The 24,764-nt window shown below is 47.6% G+C and overlaps 1 protein-coding gene across 1 annotated transcript in view; it reads left to right on the top strand.

The window, feature by feature from the left end:
* LOC116989408 (disintegrin and metalloproteinase domain-containing protein 10-like) overlaps positions 1 to 23,899 on the top strand; it is a 33,521-nt gene extending 9,622 nt beyond the window's left edge. The window contains exons 5-16 of the mRNA XM_033046761.1: positions 7,390 to 7,478; positions 9,459 to 9,581; positions 11,580 to 11,672; positions 11,986 to 12,154; positions 13,001 to 13,134; positions 14,395 to 14,575; positions 15,821 to 15,965; positions 16,592 to 16,775; positions 19,095 to 19,194; positions 20,178 to 20,398; positions 21,688 to 21,784; positions 23,435 to 23,899. Coding sequence (XP_032902652.1) covers positions 7,390 to 7,478; positions 9,459 to 9,581; positions 11,580 to 11,672; positions 11,986 to 12,154; positions 13,001 to 13,134; positions 14,395 to 14,575; positions 15,821 to 15,965; positions 16,592 to 16,775; positions 19,095 to 19,194; positions 20,178 to 20,398; positions 21,688 to 21,784; positions 23,435 to 23,499 — 1,601 coding nt within the window. The 3' untranslated portion in view covers positions 23,500 to 23,899. The remainder of the gene's footprint in view (positions 1 to 7,389; positions 7,479 to 9,458; positions 9,582 to 11,579; positions 11,673 to 11,985; positions 12,155 to 13,000; positions 13,135 to 14,394; positions 14,576 to 15,820; positions 15,966 to 16,591; positions 16,776 to 19,094; positions 19,195 to 20,177; positions 20,399 to 21,687; positions 21,785 to 23,434) is intronic.
* The last annotated feature ends 865 nt before the right edge of the window (positions 23,900 to 24,764 follow it).

Raw genomic sequence — 24,764 nt, 5'->3', positions numbered from 1 at the left:
TCAGTCTGAACATTTCTCTTGGCAAGTTGCTCCCTATGATTCCCTATCCCAGGTAAAACTGTGCTCCCTGAGCCGGCCAGGTCCCTTTGATCAAAGCACAAAGTGCTGGAGGAACTCAGCAAGCCAGGCAGTGTCTATGGAGGGAATGGACAGGCAACATTTGTGGTCTGGACCCTTCTCCAGACTAAGAATAGGGGAGAGAAAGCTGGAAAGAAGAGGTGGCGTTATGACAAAGCCTGGCAAGTGACGTGGATACAGGTGAGCGGGCACCTGCGACAGACGGGTGGAATAAGTGACAAAGGCTAGAATTGAAAAGGAGATATCATCTATGGAGAGCAGGAGTGAAATGTGAAACTGGAGAGAGAAATATGGGCTGTAAAGGACAGGGGAGGGGAGTTGATAAAAAGGAGATGGGTGTCCCTGAAAGATATCAAGGGAATGAGACTAGCCTGAATGGGTATCTTAGTTGGCAAGGATGAGTTGGGCAGAAAGGCCTCTTTCTACGCTGCATATAAACCTATGAATCCATGTATATATGGAGAAAACCTCAGCACATGTTTTCCTCTTGGGCTGTCCGGTGCTGAATTATCTTGATAAACATGTGAGACGACACAGCAGACATCAACATCAATACAACTTCATCTAATCCTCTGAAGCAACAGGGACTTGAGGGCACTGTAAAGGGGCCCAATCTGATCATGCCACAAAAAGCTTTGGGTGGATGATGATCAATTTTGTAATGCAAAAATGTGTCAGATGAATTTTCCAAAAATACAAAGCTGAGCTTGCTGATAAATGACAGCCACTAATAAACCACAAACTGTGGCCTTTTTTTGTTCAAAGTGCTGGAGTAACTCAGCAGGTCAGGCAGCATCTCTGGAGAACACGAATAGGCAATGTTTCAGCTCGGGGCCCTTCTTTAGACTGAAATGAGTTTCAAGTCTGACATAGGGCCACAACCCAAAACTTCACCTATCCATGTTCTCCAAAGATGCTGCCTGACCCGCTGAATTACTCCTGTACTTTGTGCCTTTTCTAAACCAACATTTTCCGTTCCTTGTTTCCACAAATCAAACTAGATAGAAATGTATTTATTCAGGAAGAGGTTCAAATGTGGGCCTTGTTCCCATAGGAAGTGGTTGAGGTAAATATGCATGATGTTTCCAGTGGGAAACCCAGATGAGAACCTGACAGGGATTGTGAGGGTTTGAATGAAGGCCCTTAGCTTCGAGGCCTTCCGTATTCTGTGCAGATTGTGCACAGTAAGAGGGCTATGAAGAGATATTCTGCCTTAGCCGAGGAATAAAGTTGGTCAGGACACTGGGAGTCCTTTACTTTCTTCTTTGGGCATCTTTTACACCTAGCAAGAATAGTGCTGTTTCCTCTTTTTAATATCTTGTTGGAGGGGGGTGACTGATAGAACAACACTAGATTTTGTGTGTTAGGGTCTCGACCCAAAACGTGTCTGAAGAAGCGTCTCGATCTGAAACGTCACCTATTCCTTTTCTCTAGAGATGCTGCCTGACCCACTGAGTTACTCCAGCTTTGTAGATATTTTGTGCCTGTTTCTGTGCTTGGACTTGAAGCCCTGATCCAGCCGAGAGGAGAGAGCCTTGCCGGGTGTTGACACCTTCCGACGAGCTCCACGCTCATGCAGGGAAAGGCTCCGACCTAACAAAGGGAGCATTTGTCAGCAGTTGCCACACAACCAGGAGTTCCTGTGCACTGCGTGACCCGTGTGAATGCAGGGTGTAATGCAGAGTCCTGTGTGTGCTGGATGGATTTGACCGCCAGTAACCCTACTATTCACAACCTCCCTCCGTCAGTCCCAACCTGCAGCTCAGCAGCTTCTCAGCACCACCCCTCACACAGTTCACCTTTCCCACCTCCATCCTTTATCTCACCTTCTGCACTGAGATTTCAACATGTAACTTTGCTTATTCAGAGAAGTACACCCATGATATTTTTAATATAGTACTATTAAAACAGGTTACATTTAATAGACGGGCATGCCTGGGAGAGCGGCTGGTATTCATAACGTGGCAAGGTTTAATGTAAGATGTTGCTGTGATCTGCATTAAACCCCCCAAAGGTGAAGAGAAATAGATTAAATAGAAACTTTATTAAATCTGTCGAATCTGTCATGTGGGACATGAGCAGGGAGTAGGTCTAATTGGAGGCTGTGTAAATGAATCTCAGCGAGAACTCAAAGCGAAAGAGAGCAAACAGAGCAACACAGTGCGAGTCCTTTCGTGGAGACTCTGGGAGAGGAAGCTGATGGGCAAGTTGTGGGTGTGTATGACCTGAGGGTCAACAAACTATAAAGACCTCCGAGCTTTCTTCACAGGGAGCTGCGGCACCTGACGATTGGTCTGCCCTGCCCGTCTGGTCATCGGGTGACTCTCTGCCATTGGATGAGCTGCGTGAGCTGGTTGGCAGGGCCAGCAAGTTGCATTTTTAATTCTGAGCGAACAAGTTAGCACACAGTGCGAGTATTTGCAAGTGGCAAACTGCCATCAAGTTAATACTCCCTGGAATTGCCCAGAATTCCATCACCCAGCAACCGCGCAGGACCGTTAACCCTTTGGTTGCCGTGGGTACCAGCCACTCTCCTCCCCTTTACTCGCGATCGGCGAGCGGACATCTTGGATACGCACATGGAGCGGGGTGCGAGGGGGTGAGGGGAGGCTCCATTACCCGCCTCTGCCGCTGTCAATACTGACCAACACCCCTCCATGTGTTTGCAGCTCTCCAGAGAAGCAGAAGCCTCTGCATCTTGTGGGACTGCATTGCCAATAGTTCAATGGAGCTTCATTTGTCTCATATGCAACTGCACTTTTTGCATATATATAACAAATATTTTTGTAATATAATTATAATTATTCAAAGTCTAAAGTCCAGTTGGCCTGTGCGATCGATGTATTGGAGTGGTTCCCGCGATCCAACGTCCCTCTCCTCCTGGCCATCTTTGTGCCCCGGGGACACCTCCTGCAGTCTATCTTTAAGGCACTGTGGGCATTACCCCGGTTTACTCTCCCTTTGTCCCACACTCCTCGCATACCACACCTACAGCTCCTTCCCAGTAGCTCCGTCCTTGTGATCCCTTCAGTGCGAACTGAAGGGCCGAGCTTCCAGCTGTGTCTTCCCACTCCACCATCGATGGGTGCGGTCCTCCCCAGAACCATGGGCATTTGACGAGCATTCGCACTGCCCAAGGTCCAGCCCCCAAGATTCAATCCCACTGCAGATACTGGGTGCTCGGGAGGATCACTTACCAGATGAAACAATACACCAGCATACTGGCAGACAAAAAGGAGCCAAGGCATTATTTGTGGTACCGCTGATGAGTTTTACCACTAATGAGCATGCTTCACCCGCACAATTAATAGAGTCACACAGCATGTAAACACCTTGTCTGCCCACAGAGTCTGCACACATTTACACTAACTGCGTACTGATGCTATGTTATCTTCCTCACAAGTCTCTGGGATGTGGAAGGACACTAGGGCTCCCTGTGGAAACCCATATGGTCACAGGGAGAACTTGCAAAATCCACTCTGACAACACCAGAGGTAAGGATTGAACCTGGTACCCAGGAACTGTGGACACCGCCAATATAATTTGGCCATTACAATGTTGATGTTATTTGGATCTTTCTATGCACAAGCTGGCTGCAGATTCCTTCATACGTTAAAGGGGTTCACTGCAGATATATTTTGGCAGGTTTAACATGCTTTGGTTTGTCCTGCAGTTACAGAAGGCACTATGTAGGTGTTGCTCTTTCTGTCCCAGGCCCATTGACCAGGCAGGATAATCCAGTGAGGCTGAATCACAGTGGGCTGGGGCTTGCGGGGACATGCTGGGGTCCTGTGTACCTACGTCCTTTCCCCACACAGCTGCCACAGGCTTGGGATTCCTGCCAGCGCCAAACATGCCAAGACCACCTCCCCGGCCAGAACAGGGTGTCATTAAACTGGAAACAGTACAAGACGATTCACTAGAATGTTACTGGGTTGGTTACAATTAGTTATAAGAAGAGGCTGTATAGTTTGGATCTTTTTGCCTTGACATGTAGGGGATTTGGTGGTGACCTTACAGAGAAGATAATGAAGAGCATAGATAAGGTGAATGGCCACAATCTTTTCACCCAGGGTAGCTGAGTCTTATAATGAAGGGCATAGATTTAAAGTGACAGTGGAGAGATTTAAAAAGGATCTGAGGAGCAATATGATGGGCCGAGTGGCCTGCTGGTGTTTTTATTTCTTATGTATACTTAGAAGGTCAGAAAGGAAGAAGTTCACTGTTGGCTACACAGCGTTTGATTCCATTCATCTCCTCAGCAAATGAGGGAGCCCAACTTTTCCTTCCAACAAGACCCAGACCACATTCAGACATTGGTAGAAAACCAGCAAATAACCACAAAACTAACCACTGAATTCTTGAATTCAATGACATTACCATCACTAGGTTCCCCATGATCAACATCCTCGGCTCACCACTGACCAGAAACTGAACATGAATACAGAGGTTACGTGAGTCGGTCAAAGTCTTGGCATCAGTTGGTGACTCACCCGCTGACCTTCCAAGGCTCTTTCACTGTCTTCCAAAGTCAAGAGTGTGATGGAAAACCTCTCACCTACTTGGACGAGTGCAGCCACAGCTCCAACACCACCTAGTACAAACCACACTTGGCAACCATCAACGAGCCTGAACACACACACACACACACACACTCCACCGGCAGTGTGGTGCAGTGACTACTGTGTGCAAAATGCTCTACTCCAACATCACCTGCCAAACCCACAGTCCAGCCATCATGAACAGCCGGGTCAGCAGGTGCATGGGAACACCACCCCTCCAGTCATGCATCACCCTGACTCATGAATATATCGCAGTTTCCTCATTATCATTGGAACTCCCTTCCCGACAGCACAATATGGGCACTTTTACCAGAAGGACTGCAGTCGTTCAAGGTGACCAACAAGGAATGAGTAACAAAGCCGCCATTCCGACAACACCTAGATCCTAAAAGGGTGAATAGATAAATATGTGCAACATTGGCCCCAGGAGACCTACACCAGGGAAGTAAAGAAGCTTTCAGTAGTCAGTGGCATCACGATCAGCCAGCGTCCTTGGTGTTGAGGTACGTGGCGCAGCCTTGGAGTTGCTGTCTTAAAGCGCCAGGGACCTGGGTTAGATTCTGACTAGGGGTGCTGTCTATACGGTGTTTGCACATTCTCCCTGTGTCCTCGTGGGTTTCCTCCAGGTGCTCCGGTTACCTTCAATATTCCAATAATGTGCAGGTTTGTAGTTTAATTGTCCTCTGTAAATTGTCCCTAGTATGTCGGATAGAACTAGTGTACAGGTGAGTGTTGGTTGGCGCAGACTCTGTGAGCCAAAGGGCCTGTTTCCTTGCTGTATCTCTAAACTAAACTAAATGAGGATTTCCACCAGATGTCTACAGGGAGAAGATTCGAAAACCTCAGGGTAAAGACTCATGCCCCTGTCCCACTTGGGAAACCTGAACAGAAACCTCTGGAGACTTTGCGCCCCACCCAAGGTATCCTTGCGGTTCCCGGAGGTTTTTGTCAGTCTCCCTACCTGCTTCCACTACCTGCAACCTCCGGCAACCACCTGCAACCTCCGGGAACAGCACGGAAACCTTGGGTGGGGCGCAACGTCTCCAGAGGTTACCGTTCAGGTTTCCTAAGTGGGACAGGGGCTTCACTCTGCACCACAGCCTGTTTCAAACAATACCATCTGCACACTGATCAATCGTGAATCAAGAGACGAGGAGGGTTCCAGGGGATAAATTAATGAAGTGGAGTAGGCCATAACATGGGCAGGTGGTGTAGAATGGAAAGCCATCCACATGGACTGGAGAACCATAAATGCTGAGTACTTTTTAAATGGTGAGAGATTGGGTAGTGTCAATATTTGAAGGGTCCTGGGTTTTCTGTGTACTGTGGAATCTAACATGGAGGTGCAACAAGTGATTTAGGAAGGCAAGCAGTACGTTGGCTTTAATTGAGGGATTATTTGAATGCAAGAGTCGAGAGTTACGTGACATATCCAGCAATTAGAGACAGCCTTGGTGAGATCATACCTGGAGTTGCGCTTGCAGTTTTAATCTCTTACCTGGGGGAGGATATACTGACTGTGTGTAGAGGCAGTGAAGGTTCAGCTGACTTGTTCTGTGATGGCAGATCTGTTTTATGTGCAGGGATTGAGCAGGCTGGACGAGAGTTTGGAATAATGAGAGGTGACCACGGGGTGGAAGATTGCAACCTTCACGTGGTCCGCCCTTGTTTCGACGAATGCAATCAACTCGGCATGTTCAGGACTGCTCTCCAGTTGTTGGTAGGGTGGTTCAGTTTTCTGATAACAGCTGGGCCAATGCTTCCACTAGAACCTCTGGTCACAGTCTCAGGATATGAGGCAGGCTATTTACAACTGGGATGAGGAAAAATGTCATCACACTAGGTGGCAGATCCGGGGAATTCTCTACCCCGGAGTTCAGTCACCGGGTTCATTGCAGATATTGATAGATCACTGGATGTTTAGTCAACCAAGAGAAATGGGAATAGAGCAGGAAAATAGCACCGAGGAGATCAGCCATGCTCTAGCTAAATGACAAAGCAGACTTGAGGGAGGATGGCCTCTTGATCGTATACCTCTGATTCTGAAGCACAGGTTCCCGTTTTGCTGACTAGGTGAAACATAACACACAAACCAATCTCCCTTCCGTCGACTCCATCTATACTTCACACTGCCTCGGCAAGGCTGTCAGCATCATCAAGGACTAGTCTCACCCCGGAAAGAGATACAGAAGTTTGAAAATGCAACCCACCAGATTCAGGGACAGTTTTGTTCCAGCTGTTATCTGGCAACTGAACAGACAGACCTCCCATCTATCTTATGGGATACCTTTGAACTTTCTTTAATCTGACTTTATCGGACTTCAGTGTAATATCTTTGCACTAAATATTGAAATCTTTATCCTTTATCTTTGCACTGTGGGTGGCTTAATTGTACTCATGAAGAGTCTTTTTTTTACTGAATAGCATGCAAACAAAAGTTTCTCACTGTACCTCAGTGCACGTGAAGCTGACATTGCCCCAACACATGAGGCATCAGAATGGGACCCAATGTTTTGTGTGGAGTAGAGGCAAGAATATTTCTTGCAGAAGAGCAGCTTATAAAGAGCCTGTGTTTTTGTCCACGTCCAGTCTAGGATTGAAATGTGTTTCAGGACAAACTCTGAAATGTGTGTCAGTGATGTTTTGCATTCAGCTTCTTCTCTGGAAGTGCAAGCTGTGTTTGGTGTTTATAGCCAGGCTCTGAGCTAAGCTATTTAATCTAAGATTCTCTGATCTATTGCCATTTCAGACGCCTCCCACCTTCAAAGCCAAGGCCCTAGCTGCCTGAGTCGGTCTGTGCTTTGTCGTTATCAGGATTTCCAAGAGTCATCACCACAGGCAAGTGATTCCATGAGGCACCATTGCCAGCAGCTTTCTCTGGTATTCAAGGCTCGGATTTCTGCCGAATTGTCAAGTCAAGTCAAGTCACTTTTATTTATATAGCACATTTAAAAAACAACTCTCGTTGGCCAAAGTGCTTTACATTTGTACAGAATTGGGCTGTGGGGTATGGGAGGGGGGAGCAGGTTAGGTCTGTGAGTGGGGAGATTCAGCCAAAGTGCCTCCCAAGGATGGGATGATGGGAATTACCACACTAATTAATTACATGATCTGGAATTTGAAGATAAACTAGTCAGTAACACTGAACATGAACCACTGGGTTGTCAGTAAAACCCATCTCCTCCACTCATCTGCCGTCCTCCAGTTTGACCTCAGATAAATGTGACTGTTCTCTGCCCACTGCCGTGGCCCAGTGGGTCAAAGCCATCAAGTAATGAAAGACAAAGATAAAACCAAACGGAGCACGCAACACCAACTCACAATTTGGATGTAGCAAAGTCCTTACATGAGACCTGGGTCCAGTGCCTAAATTGTATTTTTATTTAAAGGTTGCAAAGAAATACCTGGGAGCTATAGACCAGTAAAATGCTGACATCTGGTATAACAGCATTTACAGTCATTTGGACAGGTATAGTGACAGGAAAGATGCAGAGGAATGTGGGCCAGGCATGGTCAGATGGGGTGTGTGGGAAGGAACTGCAAGATAGACACAAAGAGCTGGAGTAACTCAGCAGGACAGGCCGCATCTCTGGAGAGAGGGATTCCTTCTCTCCAGAGATGCTGCCTGTCCCGCTGAGTTACTCCAGCTTTTGGTGTCTTATTTATGATCAGATGGAACTAGCTTACATGAGGTGTCTTGGTCGGGTGCCTGAATTGGGCCATGGGACCTGTACGACTATGACTCAAGGAGAAATATCAAGGTATTGTAGGTTACAAGCCAAGCATTGAAAAATGGGACGTGTGGACAGGTACTCGATGGGCTGCATGGGCCTCCATACCGCCATGATCACGACCTACAGGTCCATCTCCGGATCACACACCATCTTGATATGTGACATCGACGCCGGGTTCAAATCCTGGAACTTCCTCCCCAACTGAATTATGGTTGCCCTCTTTACTGGAAGAACTGCAGTAATTCTAGAAGGTGTCTCACCAACTTCTCCAGGGATGGGCAATGGTCTTGCCAGTGGTGCCCGCTTCTTTAACAAATTAGTAACAAACATGCTGGTGGAACTATAGTTATTCAACAGGTGGAGCACTATGTATCGTTCTCTCTCGTGACAAGGTGCATTGGCAATAGAGATGATGAGGATTTGTACAGATGTGCCAGATGTTGCCAGGACTGTAGTCTTTTAGATCCCAGGATAGGCTGACAAATCTGGATTGTTTATCTTGGATAAGGCGATTGAGGAGGGATTCACTCCTGGTGTGCAAACATTTAACTTTGGTGTACACTGTGGAGCACAGGCTTAAATTAAATAGTATGGGAGGTTTAAAAAGGAATGGCCCAAAAATCTCCACTCATCAAGGCGTAGGTTTGGGAGCTCGCTGCCTGAGAGGGTCCAGCAGGCAGGAAATGTCACTGTATGAAAACAGTGCAGAGATGAGCTCCCGAGGGCCACAAATCAAGAGCTGGCAGGTGAAAGTAACCAGGAGCCCAGGCTTGGGTATGATGGGCAAAATGCCTCTTTGCAGGGATACGTCAAATAAAGAAGTGGTGCTTCTATTTCTGTTGTTGTATCGACAGTAACCCAGGGAGCAGTCTCCAGCTTTTTGTGTCTATCTTCGGTTTAAATCAGCATCTGACAGTCTTCACTCTGTCCGCATCCTCAGAGAAACCATCAGCCTCGGTCCTCTCGCAGTGCCCAATGCCTACAGTTCATTCTCCAGCCTACTTTATAGGTTGTGCCCACTGATTTCTCTGAACAAAGTGCTGTGCACACTTGGAGCTTCTAATTCATCCTTTTGGTTTCACAGGAGGCCCTGGATTCCAGACCAAAGCGGAGTGTTGAATACAGTCGGACTACCTGCCTGTTGCACCTGTACGCTGACCACCTTTACACCAAGCGGCTGGGCGACAGCAAGAGCGTCACGGCACAGGTAGCAACAGGGTTCCTGTCAGCACCCGTCCAGCATCAGGCAGCACCACCACCAGCACACCCCTACACCTAGTCTGACACTGTACGTAGAAGGGTAAATCTGACCACAGCCAGCACATATGGTGAAATTACACACACCTTAGTGTGTAACCACGAGAGTCATTGTGTCATATAGCATGGAAACGGACACTTCGGCCCAACTTGTCCATGCCGACCAAGATGCCCCCATCTAAGCTAGTCCCATTTGCCTGTATTTGGTCCACATCCATATAAACATTTTCTATCCATGTGCCTGTCCAAGTGTCTTTTAATGTTATTCTTTTACCTGCTTCAACCACTTCCTCTGACAGCTCGGTCCATTTTTTTCACCCACCACCTTCTGAGTGAAAAAACTGCCCCTCAGGTTCCTATCAATTGTTTCCTCTCTCTAGACAACGTCCTCTGGTTCTTGATTCCCCCCCCCCCCCGGGTAAAAGACTGTACATTCACCCAATCAGTTCCCCTCGTGATCTTATGAGAGGGGTAAAGAACTGTGACAATGCCACACAAGGAAGGAGTTGCAGAGGAAGTAAGGAAACATAGAAACATAGAAAATAGGTGCAGGAGTAGGCCATTCGGCCCTTCGAGCCTGCACTGCCATTCGATATGATCATGGCTGATCATCCAACTCAGTATCCTGTACCTGCCTTCTCTCCATACCCCCTGATCCCTTTAGCCACAAGGGCCACATGTTACTCCCTCTTAAATATAGCCAATGAACTGGCCTCAGCTACGTTCTGTGGCAGAGAATTCCAGAGATTCACCACTCTCTGTGTGAATTTTTTTTTTCTCATCTCGGTCCTAAAAGATTTCCCCCTTATCCTTAAACTGTGACCCTTTGTTCTGGACTTCCCCAACATCGGGAACAATCTTCCTGCATCTAGCCTGTCCAAGGAAGTCTGTCAAAGGAAGCAAAGACCAGTCAGTCAACAATCATTGAAAGAACACCAATATCTATAACTTAGGATACAAAGTGCTGAAGTAACTCAGCAGGTCTGGCAGCATCTCTGGAGAACATGGATAGGGTGACATTTTGCGTTGGGACCCTTCTTCAGACTTCTTCAGTCCCTCAGATACATCAATATAATAGTAGCAGTTTCTCAGCTGCACTCATATTGCATCCACAATGATACCTCGTTCACATTGGTATCTCAGCAACATCAATATTTCTGTCACACTGATATATCAGCAACTTCAGTATCTCATCCACATTGATATCACAGCCACAATGATATCCCAGCAAGATGAGCCCCAAGTTACTGGTGCGCCTTTGTAGATGGCTTTGGCCTTAGACTGTGCCCTGCAGACATAGGATACATTTCACAGGAAAACAAACTCTAGGGGAATTTCATGAAAATCTAAACAAAAGCACTGCTTCATATAAATACTTGTAGCTGTTTGTGGCAGCAAATGTGATGTAGGGTAGGATGACAGCAGCAGATGTTTAGAGGAGGGTTTCAGGACAGCTGTCTGCAGCTGGCATAGCTGAATTAACCTCTTGCTTAGTTAGTGACTGAGAACTTGCAGCTTGACGTTTTCACGTTAGTGGGACATATCTGGACTGATGTGGGCAGAGATGCTTTTTAATCACTATTCAATCTTAATCTTTGAATATCAATCAGAAGCAAATTTCCATCATGTAACATTGCCCGATTTCAAGCAACAAGCATCCATGCCGGTCACAAGTCTTCAATTGAGCCCAATGGCAAGTAACGTTGATCAAAATCAGCACCGGTCACGCATTGCAACCTCAGTAACACCCAAAAATCTCAATGTGAAACAAGCAAGGCACTTGTTGAGAAAATGTTTAACCGGACCTGAATGGTCCTGACCCAACCCATTGCTTGGCCAGCTCCTCCATAGATGCTGCCTGGGCCGTTGAATTCCTCCAACACTTTGTGTTATGCTCAAGATTCAATGTCTCAATTTCACCCACCCATAATGTTTTTGCTTCCCCCAGATTTCAAGTTATATGAAGGCAGTGAATGAAATATATGAAAATGTGAACTTTGCAGGGATACGTCAAATAAATTTCAAGGTGAAGAAATTGGTGGTGAGTACCATTATTTAGGCAACTATTGAGACATCCAGAATGGGAAGGTTCATACCTCTGGTATCATGTACAGGTAATTTATTTCTTCCTTTCACAAGATGTGTTTGCTGTAGAGTTCCTGTAGGAGCAACCTATTGCTGCTGATGTGAGATCCCAAGAATATAGTCATTATGCCACTTGCGATGTTTTGTAGTATTGCTTTGTAATTGTTATGTTATGTTGTTACATTTCGCTCATAAAATCGCTGGGTTTATTACCTCTTTAGAGACAGATCTTTCTTTTCATGCTTGTACTTTGGACTGTTGAACTATAGATTGACTCCGAATACAATGAAACCAACCCCCTCCATGGACGCTTCATCAGTGTGGACAAACTCCTGGAACTGTTCTCCAAGAGAGACTGGAGTGAATACTGTCTGTCCTACCTCCTGTCAGACCGCGATTACAACGGCATCCTGGGAGTGGCCTGGCTGGCAAAGACAGGTAGGTTTGTCCGAAGCTGGTAGTAGAGTCACTGTGAAGGGGAGCATGCAGGAACACAATCCCCAGGGACACAGCAGGAGCAGCCGACTGAGCTGTGGGAGAGGCTGTGACGTTAATGGTTAGCACCAAGCCCCAGCTCCCTGACTTAAGAGAACCTGCCTTCAGAGCCCACCCGAGGGGCTCAAGCACCTTCCCCAGCCCAAGGCTGCATCTCAATCTGGCACTGAGCTGCCTTCAGCTGGGAGGAAATGGTCAGAAACATCCCCTCAGGTTCAACCGCATTTCACTGCCTCCACATTAACTTACTTATCTCTTTCTCAGTTCTGATAAACTTAGGAATGTTTAAAACACTACATCTTTTGATAACCTCAGGTGCTGCCTGACCTGCTGAGCTTTTCCTATACTTTAGGTTTTTGTTTGCAAGTGGTGTTTGTGTGTTTATGCTTCTGTTTATGGGTATATTTGTGTGTATGTGTATGTGTGTGTCCATATGGGTTTATGTGTATGTGTCATTATGTGTGTGTTTATGTGTGTGTGTGTTTATGTGTGTGTGTTTATGTGCGTGTGTGGTCGTCAAACTCCAGTTAATACCCAGAATGAACTGCTCTCTGAATGGGGAATCTCTGGACCTCTTCAACTACCCACAAGGAATATGCTTCCTTCTTTCACCGCTGAACTAGCTTGCTGAAAGTTGCTCCCCTGTCGCGCATTCCCCAGAGGGGATGCATCCGTTACCCTTTAGTTTGAGCAGGAAACGTGTTCAGCAGAGACCCGGTGGGCTATAGGGCATGTTCCTGTGATGTACTGTACAGAGCTTCATGTTCTGTCCTTCTCCCCGACTCTCAGGAGATTCTGGTGGGATCTGTTCTCGCACACACAACACTGGCTTGATCACACTGCAGAAGTATGGTGTGCAGATTCCTGCGAGAATGGTCCACATCACCCTGGCTCATGAACTCGGTCACAGTCTGGGATCCCCTGTGAGTATATGTGTATCACAACTATCCTTTGGGGTTATAATTGTAATAGGGGAATATCAGATTCACCAAACTGAGATCGGGAGAAAGGGGTTACATTCAGATAACTGAGTTGTGAAGGTCAGAGGGTGTCAGGATTTCCCGAATTAGTGGATGCTGGTGACATTTAGTTTAGTTTAGAGATTCAGCATGGAGACAGGCTCTTCAGCTCACCAAGTCCACATCGAGCATCGATCACCCATTCATTCATTCATCACTCTTTCACACTAGTTCAATGTTAGCCAGTCCCGAAACAGTAGGGGCAATTTACAGTAGCCAATTAACCTACAAACCCACTCATCTTTGGGATATGTGAGGAAACTGGAGCACTCAGAGGAAACCCACTCAGTCACAAGGGGGAACGTGCAAACTCCACACAGTCAGCACTCGAGTTGCGAGACAGCAGCTCTACCAGCTGCCCCACTGTGCCGCATTACACATCTCCTGTGAGATGATTGGGCTTCCGGGATAGGTGGAGCAGAGGGCAGTGAATGGAGCTCAGCGCCCATCATCCCTGACAGGGTGGGGGTTGAACTGCCATCAGCAGATGATATGTGTCACTGTTATGACACTCGCTGCTGAGGTGAAGTGAGGTCCAAGAGTGGGGGACTCCAGGTACTGGAGTGGTGGCACAGCACGTTTTCTTGATTAAATTGCCTGATTGAGAGATTTCATCCCAAAACTTTAGCAATGAGAGCCGCAAACAACGGAATCAAATAACTCTGGATAAGAAAGCCAAGTGACATCACCCCCAAATCACCTTCAAACCAGCGGCATCAATCACAAGGAGCAAATACTGTTGTTTTTTTCCCTTTGAAGTTTGCTCTTGAATGTGTGTCAGTAGATCTGAAGCCACAAGGGCATTTCCAACACTGAACTGTGTGAAAATGCTTCCCTTCAGGCTGCCTTTCATTCTTTAGATCTGAGTCTTGGGTTATTGATCTCTCAGCTCCTGTAGACAGTGTCTCATTGATAACTCTGTTTGAACAGGCCATAGTTTTAACCCTCTGTCAAATCTCCAGGGGGAAAAAAACTCTCCCAAATTGGTGAGATGGTGGAGGGTTGGTTCAGCATTTAAAGTGACATCTGGTTTTGTACGGCTTGATTGTAATCATGTATTGTCATTCGGCTGACTGGTTAGCATGCAACAAAAGCTTTTCATTGTAATGTGACATAAATTAAACTTCACTTCAACTTCAGAAATGTTCTGTCTTTGTTTCCCAGCACGACGAGGGGAAAGAGTGCATCCCAGAGGAATCTTCAGCCTCCCAGAGGAACGATGGAAACTACCTGATGTATCCCTACGCTTCCGATGCACTTGAGTATAACAACGACAGACTCTCCCCGTGTACCATCCAGTACATCAGCAAGGTGCTGATGGTGAAGAAAGACCAGTGCTTTGCGGGTGAGCGGGGAAGCCTCTGACGAGGCTCCACTGGAGGCCCAGGATGTGGGGTTCAGATCCCTCATGGACAGACAGCTGGCCATCCAACCTTCCATTTAGAGAGAAGGGGGCTACAGTTCAACAGCTCTCTCACGGACATCAGGGCAAAGTGCCAGAGGCTCTGTGGGATTCCCCAGGGGATGAAGAGGGGTCTCCCACAGAAACCTCCTCCCAAGACTCCAATGCCCAGACCAAATTGGTGTTTTTTGTAGTCCATTTATTTGGAGAGTTTATCGTTCCCGACACTGTTTGGTGGGTTGTTTCAATGTGACCCGGAGCTGGCGAGGAAGTTTGAAGTGCAGTGCATAGCGCAGGCCCTTCGGCCCAACCGGTGCATACTGAGTACCATCTGCACTTCATAAGTTCATAATTCCACTCCGCGCTCATCCCATTTCCAGTATTTAGCCAGTTGCATTCGTGCCTTCGTATCTTCATTGCACTCCTGAAATATACTGAGGTTCCCCATCCTTCTGGCCGTGGGTTCTGACCCCAAACCATCCTCCGCGCGTAAAACTTATCTCTCAAACACCCTTTCAACCTACTGCCCCTCTCCTTAAGCCTGTACTTCCTGGTCTTAGATGCATCTGTCATGGGGTAAAGGTTGTTACTGTCTACACTATCTATGCTCCTCGTAACCCTGTATACCCACATCAGGTCTGTCTGCAGACATAGTGAATGGGAGGAGTAGTGAGGGAGGGAGTGCACGGAGTGACAAGGAGAGTGAGTGAGAGGAGGGAGTGAGGAGTAGTGAGAGGAGGGTGTATGAAGAGTGGATGAGGATTAGCAAGGGGAGTGAGGGTGAGGAGCAGTGAAGTGATTGGGTGGGGAGGGCCAAGTAGAGGGAGTGTTGGGGAGTTAGCGTGAGGAATAGAGAGGGAAGTGAGTGGCGAGGGGAGAGAGTGTGAGGAGTAATAAGAGAAGGGAGTGTGTGAAGTGGTGAGGGAGTAAGTGAGGAGTGGCGAGGTGAGTATGAGGAGTGGCGAAGGAAGTAAATGAGGACTGTCGAGAGAGTGAGTGAGGAGGTTGCGGGAGCAGGTAAGGTGTTGAGGGAGTGAGTGAGGAGCGCTGAGTGCTGAGGTATATTAGGTCCCCCATCTTCTGGATCTGGGACCAGCCCAGTGCTCCACCAGCCCTCTGCCCCACACACTGGTTTCACTGCGTTCGGTCGGTCGATGCGACACCATGTTATCTCTGCTTGTCTTCCAGAGAGTGGGAGGCCGATTTGTGGCAACCAGTTGGTGGAGGAAGGGGAGGAGTGTGATGTTGGTCAAAGTAGCAACGACCCTTGTTGCTATGGTGCCAGAGAACCCATCGAGGTGTCCTGTAAGCTGAAGCCGGGTGCCCTTTGCAGGTGAGCTGCCGAAACTTCCACACAAACAGTTGGTGCTCTGTGGTCACTTGACCAGAGGGCGGGGCATCTCTCAGCCAAACTCTTCCATTTGGTCGTATGTGTCAGTGTACCGTGTGTCAGTGTATAGTGTGTCCATGTACGATGTATGTCCGTGTACAGTGTGTCCATTTACATATGGTGTCCATGTACAGTGGGTGTCAGTGTACAGTGAATGAGAGGGGAAAGTTTTAGTTGGAATCTGATGGGCAACACTTTCACACAGAGGGTGGTGCTTATATGGAACGAGCTGCCAGAGGAGGCAATTGAGGCAAGTACTATAATAACATTTAAAATACATTTGGATAGGTACCTGGATAGGAAAGGTTTAGAGATATATGGGCCAAATGTAGGCATGTGTAACTAGTGTAGATGGGACATCTTGGTCAGCATGGACTAGTTGGGCCGAAGGGCCTGTTTTCATGCTGTATGACTCTACATCCAGCAGAAGGGTTGGATCAGCCCACATTGTAGCCCACAGCCAGCGACTTAATGCAGATGCGAACAGTTGCAGTGCTTTTGATCATTGGATACCTGTGACTATTTTGATGCATTCTCACTGTATTGTACTTACTACGTTACTCCTATAGTCCAACTCAGGGGCCCTGCTGCAGCCCCCAGTGCGTGCTGGCAACTCACCAGCAGCAGTGCAGCAGAGAAACCGAGTGTGCTTTTGAAAGCTACTGCAACGGAGTGAGCCCTGCCTGCCCGGACTCTTCTCCCAAAGAGAACCACACCCTCTGCCACCAGGGATTGCTGCTGTGTGTGAATGGGGTGAGTATGTGATCTTGGTTTATGCCGTCCGCTGCCAAGACCTGCCACACTGCAGGTTCTGTCGGCTTGGAAATATTAACTCGCATCTCACATTCAGACTGCATTAATGCGAGGAGGAGGGCAGTAAAGCAGGGGAAATTCTCTCTGATGCTTGGTGAAATGATTCTGTAAAGTGGAGACACTAGAAACTGGAGATGCTGGAATCTTGAGCAAAACACAAAGTGCTGGAGGAACAACTCAGCAAGTCAGGCCACATCTGTGGAGGGACTGAACAGGTAACATTTCAGGTCGGGAGCCTTCTTCAGACCGAATCAGTCCAGCACTTTATGGTTTGCTCATGGTCTTGTAAAATCCTGAACTGAACGTCCATGAACTTGCCCTGTCCCAGCTCTGCAATGAAATAATCAAATTAGTCCTGTGGTCCTGCTCTCTTCACTGGCCCATGGTTAACTCCTTTACTCGCATGTCAATTATCTCCTTTGAAAGTTGTTTCAGGATATGCTTCCTCTTCTTCCCCCCCTTTTCAAGCAGTCAGTTTCAGGCCTCAGTATCTCGCTGCCTCATTCCTTAGATATTTTGCTATTTTGCTGCTGATCTTAAGTTGGATCACATCGTCAGAACCATTCTGCCAACGGAGGCCACTTCTCACCATGTACTTTATTGCTACATCAGAATTTTGAACATCTTTTGTTGATTTTTCACAACCTTTTTGCTCCACAAGGAGCAGTTCCTTCGGGTCTACCCTTCCTGTTCCCTCTCCTCCTTAAAGCCACCAGTTTATATGAAGAAAGCCACCTGGTTTGCTCATCTCATCAGAGTTGGGGTTCCATTGACTGTGTGTGAGACCAGACAGCATAGTTCTAGAGTTCCTGATTAGTACGGGTGTCAGGGATTGTGGAGCGAACGCAAGAGAATGGGGTTGAGAGGGAACGATAGATCAGCCATGATTGAATGGCGGAGTAGAACTGAAGGGCCGAATGGCCTAATTCTGCTCTTAGAACTTATGAACTTATGAATTGCGGTGAACCAACAAGTCACTCAATTATGGTAAAGCATTACGGGAGTCAGGCTCTCTGGCATTGAAAGAGGCACTGGATGTGTACGTAACAATGATACACCCGCTCAGAAAGTCCGGCAGAGTTCTCCTCGCAAACATCTGAGGACCTTTCTCTAAACTGATAGAGCTGCCACACAGGCTAATTATACAAACATCAGGATAGAACTACATAGGTGGTGGCGGTACAGTGTACAAGCAAGAGAGAGTAGTCCTCCGAGCCATTGCATTGACTTCAGACCTCATTATTGGCAGAAAGCCTCCTCCTGCCCTCTCTCAGCTGACGAATCAGTGCTCCTCCATATTGGATAACACTGGGAAGTGGGAATGAATGTAACAAGAACACAGAATGTTCTCTGGGTGGGGACTTCACTGTCCATCACCAGGAGCAGCCTGTAGGACCACCACGGACAGAACTGGCTGAACTCTGATAGCTGCCAGACCAGGTCCATAGCAGGGAGAGAAGGTACTGCATGATGGACCTATCTACACCACCCTCCAACACGTGGCAATGGTAAAGGTGCATACAGAACAGTCCTTTCATCACAGCACAGAATTACAGCTCAGATTCTATCATCATACCTACAACAGTGGGGTTTGTGGTACAACTGTGGCAGCATCAGAAGCAATCCAGGCCCAGGCCCAAACCCTGTCCAGAACAAATCCAGCTCCAGACCTGATCCAGCTCTGGATCAAATCCAGCTCAGGTCCGATCGAGCTCTAGATCCAATCCAGACCATGATCTGAACCTGGTCCAGTCCCCACAATCTACCCAAATCCAGATTCGATCTGGTTCTAGATCATACCCAACGTCAGATCTGAATATAGCCCCATATCTGAATCGGGCTTCACAACCAAATCAGCATTTAGATTTAGATCCAATTAGCCCCAGATCCAAATCAATATTATAATTGTTCCAGCCCCAGGACTGATCCAATTCCAGATCAGAACCGGCTCCAGATACGAATCCGGCCCCAGATCTGATTCGACATAGGATCCGATGCAGTAGCCCAAAACTGGGCGTCCCCATGGTGCTGAGCTCTTTCCTGTATTCCCACAAATCATGAACATTATTTGCTGCTTTGCTCTTGAGGCCACCACACAGGGTTCCACACATCAGCTGGGGGCAACAGGAAAGGGTTGGAAACCTTTGATAAAACACAATAGGCTTCCATTGCTTGAAGTATCACCTCAGTGTCGTGCAATAATCGACCTGCGATGAGCTGGTGATGCACTGCATTAAATCCTCACCTGCAACTCCACAGCAATGCTCGGGTTCTCTCTGCATACAGCATGGACTGCAGCAGTGCAGCTGCGGCACCCAATCCACTGAGGAGGAGTGTTACCTCTGCTGCCAGAAGACAGGTACGGGAAGAGCGGGAGGTTAGGGGCGGAGGGGAGATGGAATAAGAGCAGTGGGAAGTAGGGGTGGGGTTGGTGGGTTGGGTGTGATGTTTGGAGGTTGAAGGATGGGGCATGGAATTTACAGAGATGGAGGGAGGGAGGGAGTGAGCGCTTCCCAGAACTCCATCCTCCCAGGGCTCAGCTGCAGATTACAAGAGGACAACCCTTTCTCTTGTGGCCTCAGTGAAAGGCACTGGGTGGAGAGACCAGATAGGGCAGGATGTGTCAACGCTCTTCAACAAGACCTTCATATGGTCCACGGACAAAGCCTATCGGGAGACAAAAGACCAGGGGTCAAAGCTGAACCCAAAGCCCATCCCAGAGGATAAGTAAGAGCTTCAGTGGAATGAGATGTCAACATAGAATAGGCAGCTAAAGTTTCCCAGGGCATTCACCCTCCGATGTCCATTTGTACTGAAGGCAGAAGGGCCGCAAAATGCACTCCTGTTTTTCAGTGCAGATAATGTCACCAGGGCCCAACGCAACTTTGATGGAGAGCCTGTAGATTTGAGGGAAAAAATACAATGACTGGAGGAACTCAACAGCATCTCTGAATGGAATGGACAGACAGTGTTTTAAATCTGGACCCTTCTTAAGATTCAAGCTTTGAGGTGTGGGTTAGTGGGGTACGTTGGGTCATTGTAGAGGTAAGTGTAGTGAGTAGGGTTCAGACTGGAGTATATGCCAAACTGGGTCCCTTGATTAATTGGATGAACTTTGTGTTGTGAATGCCTAGCATAGACACGGAGAACTCCGCAAAAGGTAAATTGGTATGTTCTGGAGTAAGATCCTGGCATCTTAATTCAGTGAGAGGACTAAGGTGTGGATTAGCTGTGGAAACGTGGGTCAAGGTAGAGTCTATTGGAGAGTGATGCAGACCGAGGTTGGGTAGGCTTCTGCCGCTCCCATGGGACCAGGAACTGATGTGACCTGTGTGATTCCAGGTGATGCTCAGACCTGCGCCAGCTCTTCCTCTGCCCTACTGCAGCGGTACTTCAACGGGACCCTGCGGAGCCTGCCACCAGGTTCTCCCTGCAGGAAGAAGCAGGGCTACTGCGACAAGTTTAACAAGTGCCGCCTGGTCGACGACGATGGTCCCATCGCCAGACTGAAAAATGCCATCTTCCACCCCAAGGAGTTTGAAGACATATCGGAGTGGATGAAGGTGAATGTCACGATTAAATCTGGATGCTATCATGTATGCTAGAGCCATATAGAGCTGAAATAGACCCTTCGGCCCAACTTGTCCATGCTGGCCAAGATGCTCCATTCGCCCACTTTTGGCCCACATCCCTCTAAACCTTTCCTATCTATGCACCTGTGTAAATGTCTTTTAAATGCTGTTATAGTACCTGCCTCAACAATGGGCGGCTTGGTGGCACAGCGGTAGAGTTGCTGCATTACAGCGCCAGAGACCCAGGTTCGATCCTGACTGCTGTCTGTATGGAGTTTGAACGTTCTCCCTGTGACCTGCATGGGTTTTCTCTGGGTGTTCCGGTTTCCTCTCACACTCCAAAGACATACAGGTTGGTAGGTTAATTGGCTTGCTAAAATTGTACATTGTCCCTAGTGTGTGTAGGATAGTGTTAGTGTGCAGGAATCGCTGGTCGGCATGGACTCGGTGGGCCAAAGGGCCTGTTTCCACACTGTAACTCTAAACTAAACTAAACTAGCTCCTCTGGCAGCTTGTTCCATATACCAATCACCCACTATGTGAAAACGTAGCCCCTCGGGTTCCTATTAATTCTTGCCCCTCTCACCTTTAAACTATGTCCTCTGGCTTTTGATTCCCCTACTCTGACTAAAACACTGAAGGGATTGTGTTGTTCAGCTGCAGTGTGCTCATCAAGGGGTTCCACCCTCTGGAGTCTGTAGGAGAGAAGGTGCTGGGCATAAGCTATGACCAACCCTTTCATCAGCGTCTGAGCAGGGTCTGGGGCAGTTCCCAATCTCACAGAGCCGGATACACATCCCACAGACGGTCAATGTTTGTCACTACAGCAGGCAGTGGCGAGGACAAGTGAAGCACGTGGTTTGGTTTGGCCACTTCATTTCATGAATGTTCATCAAAGATGTCGCACATTTGGACCTCACTGGTTCTGCCTCCGTCTGGGAGTGGATCTGCTCGTCATCGATCTTCTACCCAAAATCAAAATACTCCAGATGCAGCATTTCGAAATAAGAGGCTGGATACACTCAGTGGGTCAGGCAGCAGATGTGGGAGAGAAACCATTAATATTTCAGGTGGATGAGTACTTCACTTTGATCTGACAGCCTTTGTATTTGCATTGCACTCCGGGAAACTAACGTTCATGTGCATAGCTCCAAGTGTGGGAATTTCTTGACTGGACATGCTGGAGAACGTCGGGAATGGGGAGGTGGGAGGTGGAGGTGGGTTACTCTCTGGGATGTGACAGTGCATCACATGGATCCTTCCTCTGCTCCATTTTGCAGGAACACTGGTGGGCTATTCTCCTCGGTATTCTGGCTCTCGGTGCTCTGATGGCAAGTACGGTGTTTATCTTTGGAAAGACTTTGGACAGCGAGGAAGGTAATTTCAGCACATCTTATGAAGGATTAACTGCCTCTGATTGTTACTCTCCCACAGCAGCCTCAGCTTGTGCCCGAGACTGGAATCGGAGCTAGTGAATTGTACATCCTCGTACGTCCTCAGGGTAGTCCTCAGGACATACCTGACAATGATACCTCGTGACAGGGAGCAATGCAGTGGCACCACTGGTGATGATGCTACCTCACAGCTCCAGAAACCTGGGTTTAATCCTGACCTTGGGTGCTGCCTGTGGAGTTTGCACGCTATCCCTATTGACCACGTGGGTTTCCCCTGGGAGCTCCAATTTCCTTTCACACCCCAAAGACGATCGTGTTGTGTGGTCCATTGGTCACCGAAAGTTACCTCTACTGTGCAGGTGTCAGGTAAAATCTAGGGAAGTTGATGGTGTAATCTAGAGAGAATAGAAAATGGGAATAGAAAATAGAATTAATGTGGGAACCAGAGGCCAGCGATGAGAAGTGGGGCTAGTGGAGGAGCCGTAGGACTAGTGGCTTTTGCTCAGTCAAGTCATCAAATCAAAGTGTTAAATAGCTGTACAGAACAGAAACAAGCCCTTCAGCCCTCTTTGTCCTTGCCAACCAAGTTGGTTTACTGGCCTAATTTGCTGAATTTGGCTGTTAGACCTCTAAACCCTTCCTTCCCATATATCTGTTCAAATGTCTTTTCAAAGTCATAATTGTATATACTTCAATAGCTTCCTCTGGCAGATCATTTCAGATATAGACCACCCTTTGAGTGAAGACCCTCTTAAATCTTTCCCCTCTCAACTTCAACCTAGTTTTTGAATCTTCTACCCTTGGAAAAAGACTGTGAGTGCTCACTTTATTCATGCCCCACATCATCTTATATATCTCATTAAGGTCATCCCACCTACACTCCAATGAAAACAATCCTTGCCTATCCAACTTCTCCCTATAACACAGCGACCCCCCCAGGTAACATCCTGGTGAATCTCTTTTGCACGTTTTCTGACTTAATGATATAATTTCTATTATTGGGTGACCTGATTTGCACACTGTACTCCAAGAGTGGTCTCAACAAAGACTTGTGCAGCTACTTCATGATGTCCATCGTTTTATACTTAATACCCTTTGCATTGAAGGCAAGCATGCGAAATGCCTTCTTCACCACACTGTCCCCCCAATTCACCACTTTCAGCAAATAATGCACCTTGACTCAGATCTCTCTGTTCTACAACACTCCCCAAGCTCTACCATTTACTGTGTAAGTCCTTCCTCGGTTTGATGTACCAAAGTGCAACACATCACACTTGTCAGAATTAAAAGAAGCCTTCCAAAGATTAATCACTGCCAGTTCTCCAGTGGTCAGCCAAGGCTGGTTCTCTGACAGCAGAATCTGGAGCCCTGCCCACGGCCAGTTCAGCCATGTAATCTGCCCAGCTTCAATCCGCGACTTGTCTTGGAATGATTACATGGAAGGTGAATGGATGGTGTGTGGGGAGATGGAGCAGGAACAAGATGGTAGTCTGAGTATTTAGGATGTTCTATCAAGCAGAGCAAATCGGGAGATGGTTGAAGCAAGCAGCAAACTTTCTGTCCTAACCCCGAGCAAAGCCGTTGACAGCGACAACCCTTCACCAATGCCATTTCTCCATTGTTTTTTTTTCAGGGGAGGCTATGGATGCATTACAAACCTTCCAATCATCTGAAAGAGTGCAGGAGGCTTCACACTGACAATGGGACCATCCTTCAAGAGACTACCCAAAACTCCTTTCAAACAGAGCTTCCAAGTCACACGGCTGCCGGCTTGGAGATAACTTTCAGGGAACAGGGAAGGAGTGAAGTGGGACTGATGGTGTTCTCCTGAAGCTGGTGGGGACTGTGAGAGGGCCGATGGCTTTGATCTGACGAGAATAATTCTACGCTTCCAAGATATGATAAAAACGTACTCAGAAACACAGGCAGTACCATGCTGTTCCCTGAAATTCTTTCTTTTGATTTAATAACATTTATGAGTATCAATATGAATTGTTGCCATGGAGGTATCTATGACACCTGATCTTTGGCTCAGTTTCCAAGCGACAAGAACCCACAGTGAAAATGAAATCCAGTCATGAAAGCAATGACCTTTCAACCAGCCTCTGGTTGCTGTTCCCTCTGAATGTACTCTGCGATCAAACCACTCAAGGCCTCTGAAGTGGAGAATTCCATAAATTCACCACACTATGGGTTAGGAAATTGTGTTGCCTCGTGTTTAGAATGGTCAACCTGGCATTTTGAGACAGTGACCTCTGGTTTTAGACATCCTTAAACCCACGACAAATCGGGGCGGCAACAGGTGACCTCATGCAAGGAGTTTCCCTGATAGGCTGATTATTGGCAAGATATGGTGTGAGCCCTTTCATCTTTGCCAACTGTGGAGCTGGTTGACGGATTTTTAGAGGAGTGGGGAAGGGAAAGGGATGGAGAGGGGAAGAGGTGCTTGTAGAGGTTGCCTAAAATTGGAGAATTTAACATTCATACTGTTGGGTTGGAAGCTCCCCAAGCTGGGAAATGAGGTGATGTTCCTCCAATTTGCGTGCGGCCTCATTCAGCAATGGAGGAGACCCTGGACAGAAAGGCACAGCGGATGAAAGTAGTTTGCAATGGGTTTGGGGTGTGGGTGAATTGAAGTTACTTTGCGTGTGCGTGTGCAGTTTGTTGTGGGTCGGGAGAGTAGACACAGAGGTGGGGTGGGTCAGGCTTGGCATGTGTTAGAGGGGTAAGTTGGTGTGGAACGAAAAAGATCTGTTTGGAGCGTTGCAGTGAGGAATGTCCGACGGAGTTTTCAGTAGGGAAGAGATAGAAACAGAAAATAGGTGCAGGAGTAGGCCATTCGGCCCTTCGAGCCAGCACCGCCATTCCCGTTCCTGCTTTCTCCCCATATCCCTTGATTCTGTTAGCCCTGAGAGTTATATCTAACTCTCTCTTGAAACCATCCAGTGAATTGGCCTCCGCTG

The sequence above is a fragment of the Amblyraja radiata genome, chromosome 29 (assembly GCF_010909765.2).
Source record: "Amblyraja radiata isolate CabotCenter1 chromosome 29, sAmbRad1.1.pri, whole genome shotgun sequence".
NCBI lineage: Eukaryota > Metazoa > Chordata > Chondrichthyes > Rajiformes > Rajidae > Amblyraja > Amblyraja radiata.
This window is presented reverse-complemented; position numbering and strand designations above follow the sequence as displayed.